General features: G+C 40.2%; 1 protein-coding gene across 1 annotated transcript in view; it reads right to left on the bottom strand.

Annotated features, from left to right (window-relative positions):
* LOC126404675 (tenascin-like) overlaps positions 1 to 22,992 on the bottom strand; it is a 32,536-nt gene that overhangs the window by 1,594 nt on the left and 7,950 nt on the right. Inside the window, exons 4-13 of the mRNA XM_050068051.1 lie at positions 20,629 to 20,886; positions 19,882 to 20,139; positions 18,701 to 18,958; positions 18,100 to 18,357; positions 16,879 to 17,136; positions 16,126 to 16,383; positions 14,926 to 15,183; positions 12,571 to 12,828; positions 1,219 to 1,476; positions 469 to 726 (exon numbers count right to left, since the gene is read on the bottom strand). Of these exons, the coding sequence (XP_049924008.1) occupies positions 469 to 726; positions 1,219 to 1,476; positions 12,571 to 12,828; positions 14,926 to 15,183; positions 16,126 to 16,383; positions 16,879 to 17,136; positions 18,100 to 18,357; positions 18,701 to 18,958; positions 19,882 to 20,139; positions 20,629 to 20,886 (2,580 nt within the window). The remainder of the gene's footprint in view (positions 1 to 468; positions 727 to 1,218; positions 1,477 to 12,570; positions 12,829 to 14,925; positions 15,184 to 16,125; positions 16,384 to 16,878; positions 17,137 to 18,099; positions 18,358 to 18,700; positions 18,959 to 19,881; positions 20,140 to 20,628; positions 20,887 to 22,992) is intronic.

Here is a 22,992-nt window from a genome sequence, read left to right as displayed (position 1 = left end):
GGTCTCATCTTGTCCTGTTGATCTGAAGCTTTCTGCATTTGGAGGAGCTGAGACAGGAAACAAGCAGTGAATGATTTTATCGACTTACACCCTCTTGTTGTTACAATGATCCATGTCACATCCCACTTGAAAATCAATGGCCACCATGGGAGACAGCAAAGTGCAACAGGTGTTTGTATTAGAAAGAATTCCCTTTGTGAGTCAAAGTGTCACATTATATACAGAGCTTAAACAAATCACACAGCACTTGAGAACAGATATGTACTCAAAAAAATGACTTTTAAAACTTTAAGGACTCTAAAATGTGTTATTCCTGTGTGAATATAGGATTTAACTGTGCAGGTGGATATAATAAGTTACATTTAGATGCAGATTCAGTGATTAAATATTATATCCATCAAATATATTCTCAGTTAACAGTAGTGCTGGGTTGCTATACAAGCAAAGAAATGCAGTCAAGTATCTTACCAGTGACTGCAGTAATGTTAAGTCCACTGCTTCTGATGTTCTCAAACACAGAGAAGAGAGTGAATGTGTATTTAGTTCCAGCAGTGAGAGATGAGACTGTGTGAGTTACTGGTCCATCTCCATCTGGTGCACTGATGTTTATCTGTGTACCATTAAACTGGAGAATAAAGCTGACATTGTTGTTGACTTTATTCCACTGCAGAGTGATACTGGTCTCATCTTGTCCTGTTGATCTGAAGTTTCCTGCATTTAGAGGAGCTGAGACAGAAAACAAACAGTGAGAGCATTTATTAACAATTGACTGCCAGTAAAAGTGTCAGTTTTCCGACTGCCTGTTAAAGATGGTCAATTTTGCATCCCCATCTACTGTGAATAAAACAGTACTGTCAGTCAGAGACAAAACAAGTCAAATTCTTTGACTTACTAAGATTTATCTTTTTTGTCTGCATCAGGATGTCACTTTTTTTTAGTAGCAGTCATTACACTTTAACAACAGAAAAGTACTCAACAATTTATGAGGGATCATAATGTTGGAACAGATTGATGATAGTCATCCTGGGCTTAAAATAATTTTAACATGTGGTCCAAAACAGTGCTGTGTTAAATAAACATGCTAGGAAAGAGTACGCTGTGAAATTGCTAATTTGTTACACCCAACGTATATGTCTTAGTTTTATGCTGGTGTACTGAAAAGCAGATGGTGACTACATCAGAGGGAACAGTGCATAAAAATGTGGTGACATATCTTACCAGTGACTGCAGTAATGTTTAGTCCACTGCTTCTGATGTTCTCAAACACAGAGAAGAGAGTGAATGTGTATTCAGTTCCAGCAGTGAGAGATGAGACTGTGTGAGTTACTGGTCCACCTCCATCTGGTGCAGGGATGTTTATCTGTGTACCATTAAACTGGAGAATAAAGCTGACATTGTTGTTGACTTTATTCCACTGCAGAGTGATACTGGTCTCATCTTGTCCTGTTGATCTGAAGCTTTCTGTATTGGGTGGAACTGAAACAAAAAGGACAACTTATAAGACAGAAAGCTTTATGTCTGTTTAAGAAGTACAGCCTTCTGAACAGCATTTCTTTTTAATATATATCGTACACTGACACAATCTGACAATGAATCGTTATGCGGCACAGGAGCAAAAAAGATGCCTTACTTGTTTCGTAACAGATGAATGGGAAACTGAGGAAACAGTTATCATCTGACCACCGCCCTGAGTCGTTGAACGCTGTAGTTACACATTCTCCTGCGCTAAAGTCTGGTTGTCCGTTGGCCCAGTGTCGAAACAGAGAGGAGCTCCCATCAGACCACAGCTTTTCCCGGTGCAGACCGATCCACAAAAAGCTGCCAGCTGACATGTTTTCAATGATGTCATTTTCTGCCTGATTTCGTATACTGAGGGAGAAACAGCAGCATATGTGGTTGTAACTGTAGAGGCAAAACATGAAAAAGCCCCAAGCAATTGCACATTGCTATGCATTGTTGTTTGATTAAGTAGATATTTAAGGATGGTGTTCAGCTACATGGACAATGTAGCCATTTAACCAATTGTACAACTAATACTGCCAAAATAATACCATGTGACTCAGCTTCAAGTGCCTTACAGTCATAAAGCTAAGGATGAAAAATACAATACTAACATACCAAAAATTTACAAATAATACCAAAGAACAGACACAGGAATGGAGGGATACAAAGAAAAAAAGCTCAAGATAAAACAGCCCGACAGATATCAATAGAAAAAGATAAATCCTTAAAAGCCTGGTTGCATTTTTGGATAACTTTGGTTGTTTTGTGAATATTCTTGTAATGGGATTTTAATCAACTGTCATAATAATGAATAAGCCTTATTTCATAAACACAACAGATCAAAACTTAAAGGTCCAGTGTGCAGGATTTAGAGGCATCTCTTGACAGAAATAGTATATAATATTCATAAGTTTGTTTTCATTAGTGTAGAATTACCTGAAAATAAAAATCATTGTGTTTTTGTTAACTTAGAATGAGCAGTTCATATCTACATATGAAGCTGATCCTCTTCCACGGAGTGCGCCATGTTTCTACAGTAGCCCAGAATGGACAAATCAAACACTGGCTTGCGAAAGGGGCATTCACATTTTTGTGTGGGCCACCATAGTTCTTCTACACGCTTGGCACATGGTAAACGTTTAAGTATTTCAACCTCACTGCTAGATGCCACTGAAAGCTCGAGGCTAGACCTTTAAGTAGTTGTTTCAGTGCAGATGCACTATGTCCTGGAGTCTTCATTAGCGCATACTGTACCTGGCTAGATCGACATAATTCTCCCTGCAGAACCTCTGAGCTTCGTTCCAACTGGAATATGTGTTGACCTTAACAAAGGATGATGTGCCACTTACTGTACCTGGAAATACATGGATGAAGATCAGTTATTAACAATGACAGAGACTCAACACATCTGGATTCAGTATGATTACATATTTCTCATGTCACTGCCACATAACAAATACATAGAAGTGGTGAGATGTTTTTGGAAAAGTTAGGTCGAGGATCTGTTTGGCACATTTTTAATTCCTACGCCATTAGAAAACTCACCATTGTAGCACACAAAGCGTCGCTGGAGACTACAGTCAGAGTCACCCCAAGTGCCAAAATATGGACTCCCACTGAGAAGCTCCACACAATGCTGTTGTCCTCTAAGATTGTTGGGTTGGTCAGCATGCCAGTTTCTAAACTCTGTCTCTCCTTCACTGTAGAAGCTGCTGTCACTCAGGGACCATCTCCAGCTTTTTACCAAATCATCGTAGAGACCGATCCAAGCCTTGCCTGTTTAAAAAGATTATCATTATTTAAAAACACTGCAATTTACAAATGTTTTCAAATGGTGAATAAACCTGAAATATAAATTATTTTACTGTGCATCGCTTAAATTACTGTATGCCTCTCCACTATCTAACATTGAGGACCACTGTTGATCTTTCACATCCCACATGATCATATTTTATAATTTTATCTTTTCACAGTAAGTTTATCAAAAAGTTGTATGTTGGACTCTCTGAAAGCAATTCTTGAGATGAAACCAGATGTAATTCATAGTACGAAAGGAATGTATCTCTTACAAACATTGTTAAATGCAGCAAAGATATCCTGTATATATTCTCTGTTATAGTAGCCCATTTCTCATCAGGTCACCCTGGTTCCTCAACACCTGATGTAGACCTCGTTGACCCAGGCGACGTCCCAGCTGGTATGACTATTTAGGCCAGCAGCAGCATTAAGAACTTTGCCTAAGGGTCCAGACTGGAAATGTGTTACCCATCCTAACCAGGAATCCAACCCTGGATCTGCCGCGCCAATGTCAGTAGCCCTAAACACTGAGCTATCCAGCTGCATGAATAGGCACATGGCCCAATACATGAGCAAGGCCCACAAAGTAATTGGTAGTATTACCATGGGAGCCAAGCACCAGCTACTGGTCAATAGAGCAGTCATCCAAAACTGCAAGACCAGGCCAAACAACCTGTGCCCCGCCTGGATTGACTACAAGACAACCTAGGACTCAGTGCCACACACATGGATACTGGAATGCTTGGAAATGTACAACATCAACAGGGTGCCAAGAGGCTTCATCAAGAACTCAATAGGGCTGTGGAAAATGACTCTGGAGGCCAACTCAAAGAAAACTGCATAAGTTACCATCAAGTGCGACATATACCAAGATGATGCACTGTCCCCGCTACTGCTCTGCATTAGCTTGAACCCCCTCAGCCAACTCATCACAAAGAGTGGCAAAGAGTTCGAAAGTGGAGCAACCATCAGTTACCTCCTCTACATGGATGACATCAAGCTGTATGCTAGGAATGAGCGAGACATCGACTCAGTGATACACCTCACCGGGATCTACAGCAATGATATTGGAATGTCATTCAGACTAGATAAGTGTGGCAGGATGGTGTCAAAGAAAAGGAAGACAATCAGAAGGCGGGAGGCAGTTTTGCAGATGTTCAGGACAGCTACAAATACCTTAAGGTCATGCAGACAAATGTGAACCATGAGGAGGCCAGAAGGAAGTCAGCAACAGCCAAATACCTAGAGTATCACAGGTCCTAAAAAGTCAGCTGAATGGAAAGAACAAGGTCCAAGCCATCAGCATGTACGCCCTGCCAGTCATCAGATGCCCCGCTGGTATAATAAGCTGGCCAAAGGAGGAGATAGAAGCCAATGAAATCAAGACAACAAGTGCATGGGGGGAGGACAATGCATGGAGGGTTCCACCCCAAGTTCAGCACCCTGAGACTGTACACTAAGCATAGCGAGGGGGGCTGAGGACTGGTGAGCGTCAAAGCCACTGTCCAGGACAAAATAACCCAAGATCCAGGAATACATCAGGAAGATGGCCCCCAAAGATGACCTGCTAAGTGAATATCTCAGGCAGCAGAAACCCAAGAATGCAGAAGAGGACGACGAACCATCATGGAAGGACGAGCCCCTACACGGCATGTACTACCAACAGATTGAAGAAGTGACCAACATCAAGAAATCCTACCAGTGGCTGGAAAAGGCTGGACCGAAAGACAGCATAGAAGCACTGATCATGGCAGCACAGGAACAGGCACTTAGTACAAGATCTCTAGAAGCAGGGGTCTACCACACAGACAGGACTCCAGCTGCAGGCTGTGCAAAGATGCTCCTGAGACAGTTCAGCACATAATAGCAGGGTGTAAGATGCAGGCAGGAACAGCGTACATGGGACACCATAACCAAGTGGCTGGCATAGTGTACAGGAACATCTGCACTGAGTATGGGCTGGAAGTCCCAAGGTCAGAATGGAAGACACCTCCTAAGGTGGTTGAGAATGATCAAGCTAAGATCCTGTGGGACTTCCAGAAGAAGGTAGCGGTAATAGATCTAGCAATCCCGAGCGACAGCAACATCAGGAAGAAGGAACATGAGACGCTCGAAAAATACCAAGGGCTGAAAGAGCTAGAGAGGTTTGGGGATGTAAGGCAACAGTGGTGCCAGTGGTATATAGGATAGGAATAGGTGAATAGGATTCCAGTATTGAGAACTTGCCTGTGTAGTGTGAGGTGGTGCTGATAATGGCACTGGCATCAGCTGCGTTTTCTGCGGTGGCCAGGTCAGTGTAGAACTGTCTACAGAAGCTCTGAGCTTCAGTCCAGTTCAGTGGTGTGCTCACAAAGTGGTACTGACGAGTTTGGGTGGAGGCAACATTGACCAGTGCTCCTACAAAAAACCATTATCATTTTTTATTATTTACATTTTTAAATAATGTGTGTAGACTCTTCCTTTTCTTTTACAGTGAATGTAGAGAGACACTATGCTCTAAGTTGTTACAGCAACATTATTGTGGGGTTTCAAAGAGCTTTTTCCTCTTCTGAGGTTTTTGTGCACCATTGTCTGCAAGCAGTGTGATATAAGTTGTAAACAGCACTTCACATTGTTTAAATATATAACCACGAATAAACTATAACCCTCCCTCCCTACCATTTATGCCATGTCATTGGCTGGGTTGTGTTATATCATGACGACAGAGCATGGGAACAATGAATGCTTCACTGAACCTGAATCTAACATCCTGGATTTAATGACTTGCCTAGCCAATCAGCTTGAGCCAGATCAAGTTTCAGTCCATCTCAGCAGAGCAGTACCATAATTTGGGGACAACTGTATTTGCTTGATGCCCTCCCAGATTCAAATTCTTTACATGTTTACAATCTATCTATATTTTTGTCATTCTGATTGTCATACTGTTATTTTCTGTGTTGGTCTATTCTGTACACACAATATGTGTCACATGTCTGTAACTCAGTTGCTCTTTGTGATGTTTGTTAATTTTTTTTTTAGGAACTGAGTGTCTAAGGATGGAGGGTGTCATATGCTGTACAGACTGTAAAGCCCCTTTCAGGTAAATTTGTGATTTGTGGTATTGGTCTATAAATTGACTTGAAAAAAGGCTGGGAAAAAACATCCTGTTACCCCTTAGGAAACTTTTTGGGGGTAGAATTCCTGCCCTAAAAACCTGGGCAGGAGTACATGTACTATATCAAATAATTGACGAATTAACAAACATTAAAATGTCAATTGTCATCATTTTATGCATTTTCTGCCTTTTAAATTGTCCTATGTCTCAGCACCCAGTGCAGAAACACCTATGTGCTGCATTGCTGAAATTGTCATTTCTTTCAAAAGACACATCAGAAGAATAAAAAAAGGCACTAACCTGTGAGCACAAAGATGATCAGCCCATAATCCATGTGTCAAACCTTTTAAAAATGCATTTGAAGAGATAAACAATGTTAATTATTTACCTCTAAAATGTGTTAACAAACTCCATTCATCTAATCATATGAGATACACAAGGACACAGTATATACAGTAGATGTCCAATACTTGATTCTACTCACCATTTCCTCTTCATATAGCCCTGTGTGCTGTGTGCGCTACTTGTAGGGAAGCTAAGTACTTGTTTAAAGTTCAGTGCTCAGCTGCTATGGCAAAGACAACCTTGGTGGAGGAAGCAGGAAGTAAAAGCTACACCTGACAATTCTTTTCTTACTGGTTTTCTTTGAAATACACTGATGGATAGGTACGGAGATCTGGCTAAACCCAACCTTTCAAACTGTGTACTAATCCTTCTTTCTCTCACACTACACAGCAATAACTGCTCTCATGGGTAAACATATTTACATTGAATCTGACTAATGTCATTTGTTCACTTAAATGAATGGTACTTGAAGAGCATTTTGTGTTACTTTAACTGAGCATGCTTTGATGGAAAATTATTGCATCACTACTTTTTAAATCAAACCCATCACATCTTTTTTAAGAACTGCATTGTAGATATTGTGTTTATTCATTTCACACATGCCTGTTGCACTCACATAGTTTATCATTTTATAATCGTCACACCGTCAATTTCCCCCCAAAATTCATCAAAGTAAGTTGCTTTATTGCAATATTTTTCTCTTCACAAACACAATATAATTACTCAGTTTAGAATAATTTCCTGTTTCCCTGAACCCAAGCTGGTCTGTAATGGTTGAAATTGGTAATAATTAACCTGCTGCTCACCTCCCTCCTAATGTTAAGAGGGTTATACTTAGAGGAAGCAGTTGCCCACAAATGCCATGGGATTTCCCCTGTCTCTCTCTCACAGGTTTGAGGCCCTGGAAGCAGGATCAAATGGAGATCTGCTGGTGCGTGAGACTGTTCAGAATTATCATTGTTGATCTTATCTTGAAACAGATGACACCCCCTATTTTGATTTTTCTTGGTCACAGTCAATCTAGTAAGACAAACTGTTCATTGTTGAAACCTTTTTTTCTGTTAAATATTGCTGATCATAGTAGTTCAATTTTGAAAACAGATCACACACTCTTTATGGACAGCTCGTGGTAATTTGCGGTTGGGAGTTACATTGCTTCCTTCTGAACTATAACCCCAATACCAAAAAAGTTGGGACACTATGTATTACATACACATTCAATTCACATTCAATTACATTCAACTGAATACAATGAAAAGACAAGACATTTAATGGTCAAACTGATTAACTTTATTATTCTTTCATTCTGAACTTGATGCCTGCTAAATGTTCCAAAAAAGTTGGGACATGGGGCATGTCCATCTCAGATGAGCTTGGGTCCAGAGAAGTCTGCGGCATCTCTGGATGTTGTTGATATTTGGCTTTTACTCTGAATGGCAGAGTCTTAACTTGCATTTGTAGATGCAGCGATGAACCGTGTTTACTGACAATAATTTTCCAAAGTAGTTCTGAGCCCATGTAATAACATCCATTTTCCAGTCTTCTGACCACTCAAAACACTTTTTACACTACAAATCACATTCACACACACACTACAAGTCACATTCACACACACACTACAAGTCACATTCACACACTGCTGGCCAAGGCTACCATACATGGTGCCACCTGCTACTCAGTAACCATTCACACGCACTCACCCATCAATGGAACAGCCATCGGGAGCACTTTGGAGTTCAATATCTTGCCCAAAGGATACTTTGACATGCGAACTGGAGGAGCTGGGGTTCAAACCAATGATCTTCCGATTAGTGGATGACCTGCTCTACCTCCTGAACCACAGCCACCCATGAACCCCATCAACAAGTAAGCCTTTTGAGGATGCCCCTTTCATTCCTATTGATGATACTATGTCTTTGTGCCAATTGACTTGTTTACTTGTAGAGTGTCACAGGTGTTTTTGAGCATTCTCAAACTTTCCCAGGCTTTTGTCGCTCCTGCCCCAATTTTCTGTAACGTGTTGCAAGCATTAAACTCAGACTGAGTGTATTTGTCACAAAAAACAATAGTTTTATCAGTTTTAACAATAAATGTCTTGTATTTGTACTGAATTCAATTGAATATAAGTTAAAACAGATTTGGAAATTATTGCATTTGGATTTTATTTATGTTTTACACATCGTCCCAGCTTTTTTGGAATTGGGGTTGTATATTTATACATATTATCACAATACTGTAACAATAAAAACTTTACAGACAAAATAACACAGCTGTAGGGACTATTACAGAAAAGATGGTGAGTACAATAGATTTGTTTTGGTAAAGATCCGTGTTACTCTAACAGTGACACAAAGTGCAGGAAGTGAAGTTGTATAAAGTTCTTTCAAAACCTCACATAAAAAAAAAAAAAAATACAGGATCAAGTGACCTCTACTTGACTGCCAACCATGAGTCAGTTAAATTGCATGCATTGCATCATTTTGCAACAGTATAAAATTGTAAAAGTATGTAGAATTGTCGCTCCTGACTGTACTGCTTCTAGGGTGGCGAGCTGTATTGGGTCCCCAGAATTCAAATATCCGCTCTAACCTGAGAAATCTCTGAGTTATTTTTGACCAGGCCATGCACTTTGATAAACACATTCACATGTTGACCCATACATGCTTTTTCCACCTTAAAAACATTGCAAAACTGAGATCTGTTGTATCACATGCTGAACTAGAAATGATCATTCACGCCTTTGTGTCATCACGTCTGGATTACTGCAACTCTCTTTTCATGTGTCTCAGTAAAACTCATGTAGATCGCCTCCAACTGGTGCAGAATGCCGCTGCCAGGCTGTTAACCAAATCACCCAAAAACTGCCACATTACTCCTGTCCTGGCCTCCCTACACTGGCTTCCTGTCAGCTTTAGGATCCAGTTCAAAATCCTTGTTTTAACATTCAAAGCCCTTCATGATCAGGCACCTGAGTATCTGTCTGACCTGCTGCATGTATATGTTCCAAGTAGGACACTTAGGTCTGCCGATCACGGCCTGTTGGCAGTTCCTCGCACTAGGCTTAGAACTAGAGGTGACCGGGCCTTTGAGTCCATTGCACCCAGACTGTGGAACGCCCTCCCACAGATCTTGAGAGCCGCAGCATCGGTTGATATCTTTAAGAAGCATCTTAAAACCTATCTGTATAGGCAGGCATTCTTTAACTTGTCTTAAGTGATTTAGTTTTGCAACAACTGTTTCATTTTTGTGTCTCTGTATGTGACCTGTATGTTTGTATGTATGTATTCTTGTCTGTATTTTAACCCTGTGAAGCACTTTGTGAGTCCTCTCTGTGAAAAGTGCTATACAAATAAATTTTACTTACTTACTTAGAATTGTTTTGCATAGTAACTACTAAAACAGTGTGCCATGATGTTGTGTAGATGATACACTTCAAGTTGAAATTATGTTTTACTTGGAGGTATCTAAAAAGTCATTCTGCACAAGGCCATGTTTGCCCCGGTGAGTCTGAAAACTTACTGTAGTACACTTTTGTGTGTAAATGAGGAATAAGTTGTAAGTCTTTTCTTTATCCAGGATTCCAGTCTTTTTTTAATGTCCATTGTTGGGAAGAATGCACACCATCTGAAAAGTTTGAACATGTAGTCGATTCCACCTGGCTTAACCCCCTTCTGCCGTATTTTAAATGTGAGATTTAGCCCTTTTTTTTTTTTAACCAAAAAAAATCTAACATTTGGGCTGCAAGTCCTCTGTCAGCAACTGTGGGCCAAAGAGATAAATTTGTAGTCACTCCAAAATTTAATTCCTTCTGTTTGGCTTCCCAGTTGTACCATTATGGCATAATGATAGCTGTAAAGGGTAGAAAAACTTTCTTAGATAAGGAGGTGTGATTCCTCCTCTTTCTTTTCCTCACTGTAATATATCAAATTGGATTCTTGGTCTCTTTCCTCTTAACAGATTGAACCCTCAGGGACAACACCTGTGGCAGCAGTCCGTATTGTTTCAGGAGCTGGATAAAAAACACACGACAGAAAAAAAAAATGTCAACACAGAAAAAAAACCAACAACCTGTAAATAATTTGAAACAATTGAATACAAACTCGTGACACACAGAATAAAGTTAACTGAAACAGCAGTTAATCTCACCTCTGTCAATTTATTCTCTATGTCCGATTTTGAAAGCTCAATAACCGACTGTAATCTAATGTCCAGTCCAACAACATAATCTGTTGAAATAAATACACATTATGTTACACAAAATAATACACATAATATAAACAGATAATGTATTCTCATAGTAAAGCAAAGTATTCAGTAAATGTTTTTGAAAATGTGGTAAAATATGTAATAACCTTAAATACTATGCTTACATCAGCTTGTACTTTTACTTAGTATAATTTATATAAATACAAATATACAAAATATATATAATGCTATATTTATTGCTTTAAAGAAGCAGTGTGTAGGATTAATAGGATTTAGTGTCATAAGTGGTGAGGACTGCAGATTGTGATCAGCTGACACTTTTCCCATGGAGCCGAATCATCCACAGAGGTCTCCAGCTGATTCAAACCAGTAAAAAATGCTAAACTAGGCAGTTTCAGGTTAAAAAAATCTGTATTTTCCCGACGCTGATCGTCTGCCAACTTTGGTAGCTGGCACAAAAACGCAAACAGCCCTATCTAGAGTCAGTGTTTGTTTTGTGCGTTCTGGGCTACTGTAGAGACATGGCAGCGTAACATGGCGATCTCCGTGGACAAGAACCTGCTCCTGATGTAGATACAAAAGACTCTTTCAAAGGTAATAAAAACACAAAGATTCTTATTTTCAGGTGATTATAAACTAAAAAAAAACATTATATGATATTCCATTTCTGCCAATATATCCCCCTAAATCCTACACACTGCACCTTAACACAAATGAATGCTTACAAAAATGTATGAAACACTTTAAATGTTTGTAGCTTCACCAAAATATCTGATATGTACTTCCTGTATTCAGTATTACTTTAAAAATCTAAAATGATGTTTAGATTTTATGGATTCATAAAAGTGTAAAGTGGGGGTTAATTCTGTGGTTTCATATAAATGTAAGGAATAGCAGCCTAGTTCCTGTTTTAGCAGCACTGGATCCAAACACATCATGACTAATGACAAATACAAGACAGATAACATAAAAAATAATATAGATGTGATTACGATGTCAATTAAAATCAAGCTGATCAAAATACTATTATTGATTGGGCACTCACGGCCCAGGACCATGTAATGAACGTGACAAATGCATTTACTTACGAGGCCCTTTTGTTGCAGGATGCAGAGTCAAGAAGTTTGGCCAGATGTGTTGTTAACATGGAAAGAAAAATATGAAGATGATCTGATGATTTGTTAACTTGAACATGTGACATGTAAATTCCTCTATAATGTAACTGAAACTTAGGTTGGATATTAAAACAGCTGTTAATTACATCAAGTAGGTCAGGTTAAGATTTTCGAATGTATCAAGGAGATTGCTTCGATGGCTGGTGGTAAGTACTATTACCAGCCCAGTTGATTCTCAATTTAAAAGGTATAAACAAATAACCTTTCACGTACTTTTCTTTCTTTTTTAGTTTAAACTACTACTGCTGCAAAATGATTTTACTGATGCTACGTTGCACTTGCTAAATAGTGGCAAAAAATCATGTTTACCAATAGATAGCCTTAAAACTATTTGTGAAATACAAAAGGCAATCAAATGTATTTTTCGTTATATACAATATTGTCAGGTATAAAAGAGACCAGCAGTGTTATGCCTGGTTAAAAACAAATGAATGAAGTGACATATCTTACCAGTGACTACAGTGATGTTTAGTCCACTGCTTCTGATGTTCTCAAACACAGAGAAGAGAGTGAATGTGTATTTAGTTCCAGCAGTGAGAGATGAGACTGTGTGAGTTACTGGTCCATCTCCATCTGGTGCAGGGATGTTTATCTGTGTACCATTAAACTGGAGAATAAAGCTGACATTGTTGTTGACTTTATTCCACTGCAGAGTGATACTGGTCTCATCTTGTCCTGTTGATCTGAAGCTCTCTGGATTTGAAGGGGCTGAGACAGGAAAGAGGAGTTTTTATACTTTGAAACATAATATTGTCTGTAATAAAATGGAGAAGACTCTCATCCCAACTGCTTCACACTCAGCTGCAAAATGCCCCAGTGCATGCTGGAGGTCATGGTGTGATGGAGCAAACAGAATCACATCATCTGCAAAAAGCAGAGATACAATTCTGAGGTCCCCAAATTGGACCCCTTCCTCCCCCCGGCTGTGCCTCGAGATTCTATCCATGAAAATCACAAACAGGATTGGTGACAAAGGACAACCTTGGCGGAGGCCAACACCCACCGAGAACCTGTTAGACTTTACACCAAGTATGCGGATACAGCTCTCACTTTGGTCATACAGGGACCGGATGGCTCGTAGCACTGAGCCTGGCACCCGTACTCCTGCAGTACCTCCCACAAGACCCCCCTGAGGGACTGGATGGGAAAATGCACACGACCCCTCCAGTAACCTCGCAAGGGTAAAGAGCTGGTCCACTGTTCCACGGCCAGGACGAAATCCGCATTGCTCCTCCGGAATCTGAGATTCGACAATCGGTTGGAGCCTCCTTTCCAGCACCCTGGAGTAAACTTTATCCAGGAGGCTGAGTAGTGTGATACCCCGATAGTTGGAGCATGCCCACTGGTCCCCTTTTTTGAAGATGGGGACCACCACCCCGGTCTGCCTCTCTGCAGGCACCGTACCCAACCTCCATGAGACACTGAAAAGGCGTGTCAGCCAAGACAGCCCAACAGTGTCCAGAGCCTTCAGCATCTCAGGGCGAATCTCATCCACAGCCGGGGCCTTGCCACTGGGGAGCTTTTTAACTACCTCAGCAACCTCTGCCAGGGATATGGGTGAGAGTTCTCCCGAGTCATCAGGCTCTGCCTCATTCACGGTGGACATGATGGCCAGGTTCAGGAGGTCCTCAAAGTGCTCCTTCCACCGCCTGACGATGTCCCCAGTTCGGGTCAGCAGTTCTCCCTCTCTGCTGAGCACAGCCTGAGACAAGCCCTGCTCTCCCCTCCTGAGTCGACGAAAGGTCTGCCAGAACTTCCTTGAGGCCCACCGAAAGCCTTTCTCCATACCCTCCCCAAACTCCTCCCACACCCGGGGTGTCCACCAGCGGGTTCTTCGGTTGCCGTCATGACAAGCACCTTCTGACCACAGCTCCTAGCAGCTGCCTCCACAATGAAGGCTTTGAACATCGACCACTCAGACTCCATGTCCCCAACCTCCCCCGGGATGCACGAGAAATTCTCCCGGAGGTGGCCTCAGCCAGACGTTCCCAGTTCACACTCACTACACGTTTGGGTTTACCAGGTCTGTCTGGCAGCCTCCCCCACCATCTGATCCAACTTACCACCAGGTGGTGATCAGTTGACAGCTCTGCTCCTCTCGTCACCAGAGTGTCCAAGACACATGGCCGCAGATCTGATGATACAACCACAAGGTCAATCATTGATCTTTGGCTGAGGATGCTCTGGTACCAGGTACACTTATGAACATCCCTGTGCTCGAACATGGTGTTCGTTATGGCCAGTCCATGACTCGCACAGAAGTCCAATAACAAAACACCACTCGGGGTCAGATCAGGCAGGCCGTTCCTCCCAATCATCCCCCTCCAGGTTTCTCGGTCCCCCAGGAGAACTATGGAGTCCCCAGCCGGCACCCCTTGCAGGACACCGCCAAGAGACTCCAATTAGGCCTGGTACTCCACACTGCTGTTCGGTGCATAAGCACAAACAACAGTCAGAGACCTTCTCTTTGCTACCCGCAGTTGCATCGAGACGACCCTCTCGTTCAAGATGTCACATCTTTTAGTAGTACCCATTACACTTTGACAGCAGAGAAGTACTCAACAATTAATGGCGCATCATAATGTTGGAAAAGTTTTGATGACAGTTATTCTGGGTTAAAACTGATTTTAACATGTGGTCCAAAACAGTGCTGTGTTAAATAAACATGCAAGTAAAGAGTACGCTGTGAAATCTCCAATTCGTTACACCCAACTTATATGTCATGGTTTTATGCTGGTGTACTGAAAAGCAGATGACGACTAAAGCAGAAGACACAGTGCATAAAAATGTAGTGACATATCTTACCAGTGACTGCAGTAATGTTTAGTCCACTGCTTCTGATGTTCTCAAACACAGAGAAGAGAGTGAATGTGTATTTAGTTCCAGCAGTGAGAGATGAGACTGTGTGAGTTACTGGTCCACCTCCATCTGGTGCACTGATGTTTATCTGTGTACCATTAAACTGGAGAATAAAGCTGACATTGTTGCTGACTTTATTCCACTGCAGAGTGATACTGGTCTCATCTTGTCCTGTTAATCTGAAGCTTTCTGCATTTAGAGGAGCTGAGACAGAAAACAAGCAGTAAATGATTTAGTAAACCCACACCCTCTGGGTGATACAATGATCCATTGTGCATCCCCACATAAAAACCACTGCACACTAGTAGAGAGAGAAAAGTGCAACAGATGATTAACTGGAAAGAATTCTGTTTATGAATCAAAGTGTCACATTTTATGCAGAACTTCAGATCACAGAACAGATCACACAGCACTTGAGAACAGATATGAACTGAAAATTGAAAATACTATCAGAGCTTAATGGACACTAAAATGTGATCTTCATGTGTGAACGTAAGATTTAATTGTGTAGTAAAATCCAGTATTAAAGGAGCTGTATATGACCTCCAGAGCATTTGTATGACTCAGAGTCTGACTTAAGTTGTTTGAACACGGTACACGGTAAGAACATGCACAACGTGGAAAGGACTAAGTCGGCCTGGCAGCTCGCAGCTAACAGTGCTTACAGTAGCAACAGTGTTAAAGGAGCCAACAATGTCAACCTGCGGAGAACCAGAGGAAGAGCATAAAGCTTATGCAACAATGCTGTGGGTCAGGAAAGAGTTATCTGCGGTAACCACTGTATGAGTGAATTGCAGAGCGTGGTGTTAATTAGCTTGCATGTGTGATACACACACAGGGACTCAAATGCACTAATATGCAAGTGCTGCCAGACCATCTACCACAACAACAAACAGAGAAGCCCAGAATGCAGCACAAACAGAGGGCACGTCATGTCATTCACTGTTCAGAAAACCATTACTCCACTATATTTGCACAGCACAAATAGGTAGGTGCTATATTCATGCTCTGAATGTCATATACAGATCCTTGGATTAAAAGGTTTATGCAGAGTCAGTGAGTTAATATTATACACAGTAGATATATATTGATGCAACAGGAGTGCTGTGTTATTATGCTGCAAAAAAATACAGTCAAGTATCTTACCAGTGACTGCAGTAATGTTTACGCCACTGCTTCTGACATTGTCAAACACAGAGAAGAGAGTGAATGTGTATTTAGTTCCAGCAGTGAGAGATGAGACTGTGTGAGTTACTGGTCCATCTCCATCTGGTGCATTGATGTTTATCTGTGTATCATTAAACTGGAGAATAAAGCTGACATTGTTGCTGACTTTATTCCACTGCAGAGTGATACTGGTCTCATCTTGTCCTGTTGATCTGAAGCTTTCTGCATTTAGAGGAGCTGAGACAGAAAAGGGGCCGTGAGAACATTAAAGAACAATTGACTGCCAGTAAATGTGTAAGTTTTCCCTTTGCCTGTTAAAGATGGTCCATTTTGCATCCCCATCGACTGTTAATGAAACTGAGTACTGTCAGTCAGAGACAGAACAAGTCATATTCTTTAAATTACTAGGATTTTTTTGTTTATTTTACTAGGTCAAGATGTCACATTTTAGGAGCAGTCATTACACTTTGACAACGGAGAAGTATTCAACAATGAATGAACGATCATAATGTTGGAAAAGTTTTGATGATAATCATCCTGAGTTTAAAGTGATTTAAACATGTGGTCCAAAACAGTGCTGTGTAAAATAAACATGCAAGTAAAGAGCACATTGTGAAATCACTAATTCGTTACACCCAATTCATACGTCTTGGTTTTATGCTGGGATATTGAAAAGCAGATGGTGACTAAATCAAAGAACACAAGGCAGAAGAATGTGGTGACATATCTTACCAGTGACTGCAGTAATGTTTAGTCCACTGCTTCTGACGTTCTCAAACACAGAGAAGAGAGTGAATGTGTATTTAGTTCCAGCAGTGAGAGATGAGACTGTGTGAGTTACTGGTCCATCTCCATCTGGTGCACTGATGTTTATCTGTGTACCATTAAACTGGAGAATAAAGCTGACATTGTTGTTGACTTTATTCCACTGCAGAGTGATACTGGTCTCATCTTGTCCTGTTGATCTGAAGCTTTCTGCATTTAGAGGAGCTGAGACAGAAAGGGAGCAAAAAGAAAATGTACTGACAATTGATTGTCGGTAAAATGTCAATGACATGTTAAAGATTGTCCATCTTGCATCCCCACATGAAAATCAGTGCTCACTGGGAGAGACAGAAAAAGTGCAACAAGTGTTTGTATGAGAAAACATTCTGTTTGAGAATCCAAAAATCACATTTTAAACAGAGACCAGATATGTACTCAGAAATAAAATTATTATTGGAACTTAGAGGAATCTCAAATTTGATCTGTGTAGGAAAGTAACAGCTTAGTCGCCAGTAGAAAATGTTGGTGTAGTATGTTTTTGCAAACTACAACCACATATCTATTTGCACATTTCATACAGCAGACATCATATCAATGTATCTAAGTAATGTAACATATGTGCTGATTTTGTCATTTGGAGGAAGAGGGGATGATTGATGTCATGTCAAATAGGTGAGACACCTGCCAAGCTGCAGTCCACTGTTTGAGACCAAGCAAAAAAGGAAAAAAAAGAATGTTTTTTTGTAAATCGTTGCTGCATTTCCAGTGTCTTTGTCCACTTGTCACTATGTGTCTTGACAGGATAGTGCAACAAAAAGCAGATACTTTGTCCAAGATTTTACTGTCATTCAAGCTGGGATTGTGCCACCAAAAGCAGATATTTTAAGACAAAATATGATCCTTTTCTATAGTTTCTGTGCCTAAACCTAACCACATGTTGACTACAGCTTTGTTGCAATATAAAGTTTTAATATATCCACTACATAATAACATTTAAATGTAATGTATCCATGGTTTGCAGAAACGTTCAATGCCAAATTTTTTTCTGGCTATTGAGTTGGAGTATAGATTATTAAGTCAAATTTTGATTCAGATTCAGGGTACAAATATTATAACCGTCAAATATACTCTTATTTTACAGTAGTGCTGAGTTGCTATACAGTAAAGTAATGAAGTTCAGGATCTTACCAGTGACTGCAGTAATGTTTAGTCCACTGCTTCTGATGTTCTCAAACACAGAGAAGAGAGTGAATGTGTATTTAGTTCCAGCAGTGAGAGATGAGACTGTGTGAGTTACTGGTCCACCTCCATCTGGTGCACTGATGTTTATCTGTGTACCATTAAACTGGAGAATAAAGCTGACATTGTTGTTGACTTTATTCCACTGCAGAGTGATACTGGTCTCATCTTGTCCTGTTGATCTGAAGCTTTCTGCATTTGTAGGGGCTGAGACAGAGAAGAAGAGTTTTTATACTTTGAAACATAATATTGTCTGTAAAAAACAGTGAGAAGCTGAGAAGGAAAAGGAGCAGTGAGACTATTTGACTGTAAGGAAAATTACAAAAATCCCTCTCGTCTCAGGTGGTCCATTTTGCATCCCAACATGGAATAAAACTTACCTAGTGTAAGAGACTGTTTTAAATGGACATACAGATATAGCATACGTTATGAAGTAGCAAATTCATTTAATAATTTCTACACCCAACATAAAAGAACTGGTGTAACACTGGCGCAATGATAAGCAAATGATGGCTAGCAGGAGTGAAATTATTGTAGTGACATATCTTACCAGTGACTGCAGTAATGTTTAGTCCACTGCTTCTGACGTTCTCAAACACAGAGAAGAGAGTGAATGTGTATTTAGTTCCAGCAGTGAGAGATGAGACTGTGTGAGTTACTGGTCCACCTCCATCTGGTGCACTGATGTTTATCTGTGTACCATTAAACTGGAGAATAAAGCTGACATTGTTGTTGACTTTATTCCACTGCAGAGTGATGCTGGTCTCATCTTGTCCTATTGATCTGAAGCTTCCTAGATTTGCAGGAGCTGAGAAAGAAAACAAGCAGTGAATGATTTGGTCATCTCAAACCCTTTGGGTGATACAATGATCCATTGTGCATCCCTGCATTAAAATCAGTGCACACTAGTATAGAGAGAAAAGTGCAACAGGTATTTGTATTAGAAAAAGAATATGTTTGTGAATTATAGTGTCACATTTTATACAGAACCTAAACAGATCACACAGCACTTCAGAACAGATATGAACTGAAAATTAAAAATACTATCAGAGCTTAATGGACATTAAAATGTGGTCTTCATGTGTGAATGTGAGATTTAACTGTGTAGTAAAATCCAGTATTAAAGGAGCTGTATACGATCTTCAGAGTATTTTTATGATTCAGAGTCTGATTTAAGTTGTTTGAACACGGTCGGAACATGCACAACACGGAACAGACCGAGCCAGCCTGGCAGCTCGCAGCTAACAGTGCTAAAAATAGCAACAGTGTTAAAGGGGCCAATGGTGTCAACCTGGGGGAACCGGAGAATGGGAATGAAGCTTACACATCAATGCTGTTGGTCAGACAGCGTTATCAGGAGTAACCACTGTAGAGGTGAAGTGCAGCATGATGTTGATTAGCTAGTGTTGGTGATAACCACACAGGGACTCAAATTCACTAATATGTAAGTGCTGCCAGACCATCTACCACAACAACAAACAGAGAAGCCCAGAATGCAGCACAAACAGAGGGCACGCTATGTCATTCTCTGTTCAGAAAACCATTACTCCACTATATTTGCACAGCACAAATAGGTAGGTGCTTTCTTCATGCTCTGAATGTCATATACAGAATCTTTGATTTAAAGTTCTAATGCAGAGTCAGTGAGTTAATGTTATATATCAAATATATATTGGTGCTAGAGAAGTGCTGTGTTACTATGCTGCAAAGAAATACAGTCAAGTATCTTACCAGTGACTGCAGTAATGTTAAGTCCACTGCTTCTGACGTTCTCAAACACAGAGAAGAGAGTGAATGTGTATTTAGTTCCAGCAGTGAGAGATGAGACTGTGTGAGTTACTGGTCCACCTCCATCTGGTGCAGTGATGTTTATCTGTGTACCATTAAACTGGAGAATAAAGCTGACATTGTTGTTGACTTTATTCCACTGCAGAGTGATACTGGTCTCATCTTGTCCTGTTGATCTGAAGCTTTCTGCATTTAGAGGAGCTGAGACAGAAAAGGGGAAGGGAGGAAAATTTTGACAATTGACTGTCAGTACAACCGTCAGTTTTCCCTATGGCTGTTAAAGATGGTCCATTTTGCATCCCCATCTGCTTTTAATAAAATTGAGTACTGTCAGTCAGAGTCAGAACAAGTGACATTCAATGAATTACATAGACTTCTTTTTTTCTGGATCAAGATGTCACATCTTTTAGTAGTACCCATTACACTTTGACATCAGAGAAGTACTCAACAATTAATGAAGATCATAATGTTGGAAAGGTTTTGAAGGTAATCATCCTGGGTTTAGAGAGAATTTACTGTGTGATCCAAAACAGTGCTGTGTTAAATAAACATGCAAGTAAAGGGTACGCTGTGAAATTGCTAAATTGTTACACCCAAAGTATACGTCTTGGTTTTATGCTAGCATACTGAAAAGCAGATGTTGACCAAATAAGAAGACACAGTGCATAAAAATGTAATGACATATCTTACCAGTGACTGCAGTAATGTTTAGTCCACTGCTTCTGACGTTCTCAAACACAGAGAAGAGAGTGAATGTGTATTTAGTTCCAGCAGTGAGAGATGAGACTGTGTGAGTTACTGGTCCATCTCCATCTGGTGCACTGATGTTTATCTGTGTACCATTAAACTGGAGAATAAAGCTGACATTGTTGTTGACTTTATTCCACTGCAGAGTGATACTGGTCTCATCTTGTCCTGTTGATCTGAAGCTTTCTGCATTTAGAGGAGCTGAGACAGAAAAGGGGAAGGGAGGAAAATTTTGACAATTGACTGTCAGTACAACCGTCAGTTTTCCCTATGGCTGTTAAAGATGGTCCATTTTGCATCCCCATCTGCTTTTAATAAAATTGAGTACTGTCAGTCAGAGTCAGAACAAGTGACATTCAATGAATTACATAGACTTCTTTTTTTCTGGATCAAGATGTCACATCTTTTAGTAGTACCCATTACACTTTGACATCAGAGAAGTACTCAACAATTAATGAAGATCATAATGTTGGAAAGGTTTTGAAGGTAATCATCCTGGGTTTAGAGAGAATTTACTGTGTGATCCAAAACAGTGCTGTGTTAAATAAACATGCAAGTAAAGGGTACGCTGTGAAATTGCTAAATTGTTACACCCAAAGTATACGTCTTGGTTTTATGCTAGCATACTGAAAAGCAGATGTTGACCAAATAAGAAGACACAGTGCATAAAAATGTAATGACATATCTTACCAGTGACTGCAGTAATGTTTAGTCCACTGCTTCTGACGTTCTCAAACACAGAGAAGAGAGTGAATGTGTATTTAGTTCCAGCAGTGAGAGATGAGACTGTGTGAGTTACTGGTCCATCTCCATCTGGTGCACTGATGTTTATCTGTGTACCATTAAACTGGAGAATAAAGCTGACATTGTTGTTGACTTTATTCCACTGCAGAGTGATACTGGTCTCATCTTGTCCTGTTGATCTGAAGCTTTCTGCATTTAGAGGAGCTGAGACAGAAAAGGGGAAGGGAGGAAAATTTTGACAATTGACTGTCAGTACAACCGTCAGTTTTCCCTATGGCTGTTAAAGATGGTCCATTTTGCATCCCCATCTGCTTTTAATAAAATTGAGTACTGTCAGTCAGAGTCAGAACAAGTGACATTCAATGAATTACATAGACTTCTTTTTTTCTGGATCAAGATGTCACATCTTTTAGTAGTACCCATTACACTTTGACATCAGAGAAGTACTCAACAATTAATGAAGATCATAATGTTGGAAAGGTTTTGAAGGTAATCATCCTGGGTTTAGAGAGAATTTACTGTGTGATCCAAAACAGTGCTGTGTTAAATAAACATGCAAGTAAAGGGTACGCTGTGAAATTGCTAAATTGTTACACCCAAAGTATACGTCTTGGTTTTATGCTAGCATACTGAAAAGCAGATGTTGACCAAATAAGAAGACACAGTGCATAAAAATGTAATGACATATCTTACCAGTGACTGCAGTAATGTTTAGTCCACTGCTTCTGACGTTCTCAAACACAGAGAAGAGAGTGAATGTGTATTTAGTTCCAGCAGTGAGAGATGAGACTGTGTGAGTTACTGGTCCATCTCCATCTGGTGCACTGATGTTTATCTGTGTACCATTAAACTGGAGAATAAAGCTGACATTGTTGTTGACTTTATTCCACTGCAGAGTGATACTGGTCTCATCTTGTCCTGTTGATCTGAAGCTTTCTGCATTTAGAGGAGCTGAGACAGAAAAGGGGAAGGGAGGAAAATTTTGACAATTGACTGTCAGTACAACCGTCAGTTTTCCCTATGGCTGTTAAAGATGGTCCATTTTGCATCCCCATCTGCTTTTAATAAAATTGAGTACTGTCAGTCAGAGTCAGAACAAGTGACATTCAATGAATTACATAGACTTCTTTTTTTCTGGATCAAGATGTCACATCTTTTAGTAGTACCCATTACACTTTGACATCAGAGAAGTACTCAACAATTAATGAAGATCATAATGTTGGAAAGGTTTTGAAGGTAATCATCCTGGGTTTAGAGAGAATTTACTGTGTGATCCAAAACAGTGCTGTGTTAAATAAACATGCAAGTAAAGGGTACGCTGTGAAATTGCTAAATTGTTACACCCAAAGTATACGTCTTGGTTTTATGCTAGCATACTGAAAAGCAGATGTTGACCAAATAAGAAGACACAGTGCATAAAAATGTAATGACATATCTTACCAGTGACTGCAGTAATGTTTAGTCCACTGCTTCTGACGTTCTCAAACACAGAGAAGAGAGTGAATGTGTATTTAGTTCCAGCAGTGAGAGATGAGACTGTGTGAGTTACTGGTCCATCTCCAT

This window comes from Epinephelus moara, chromosome 17 (genome assembly GCF_006386435.1).
Source record: "Epinephelus moara isolate mb chromosome 17, YSFRI_EMoa_1.0, whole genome shotgun sequence".
Taxonomy (NCBI): domain Eukaryota; kingdom Metazoa; phylum Chordata; class Actinopteri; order Perciformes; family Serranidae; genus Epinephelus; species Epinephelus moara.
The sequence above is the reverse complement of the archived record's forward strand: the minus strand, read 5'-3'. Positions and strand labels throughout refer to the sequence as shown.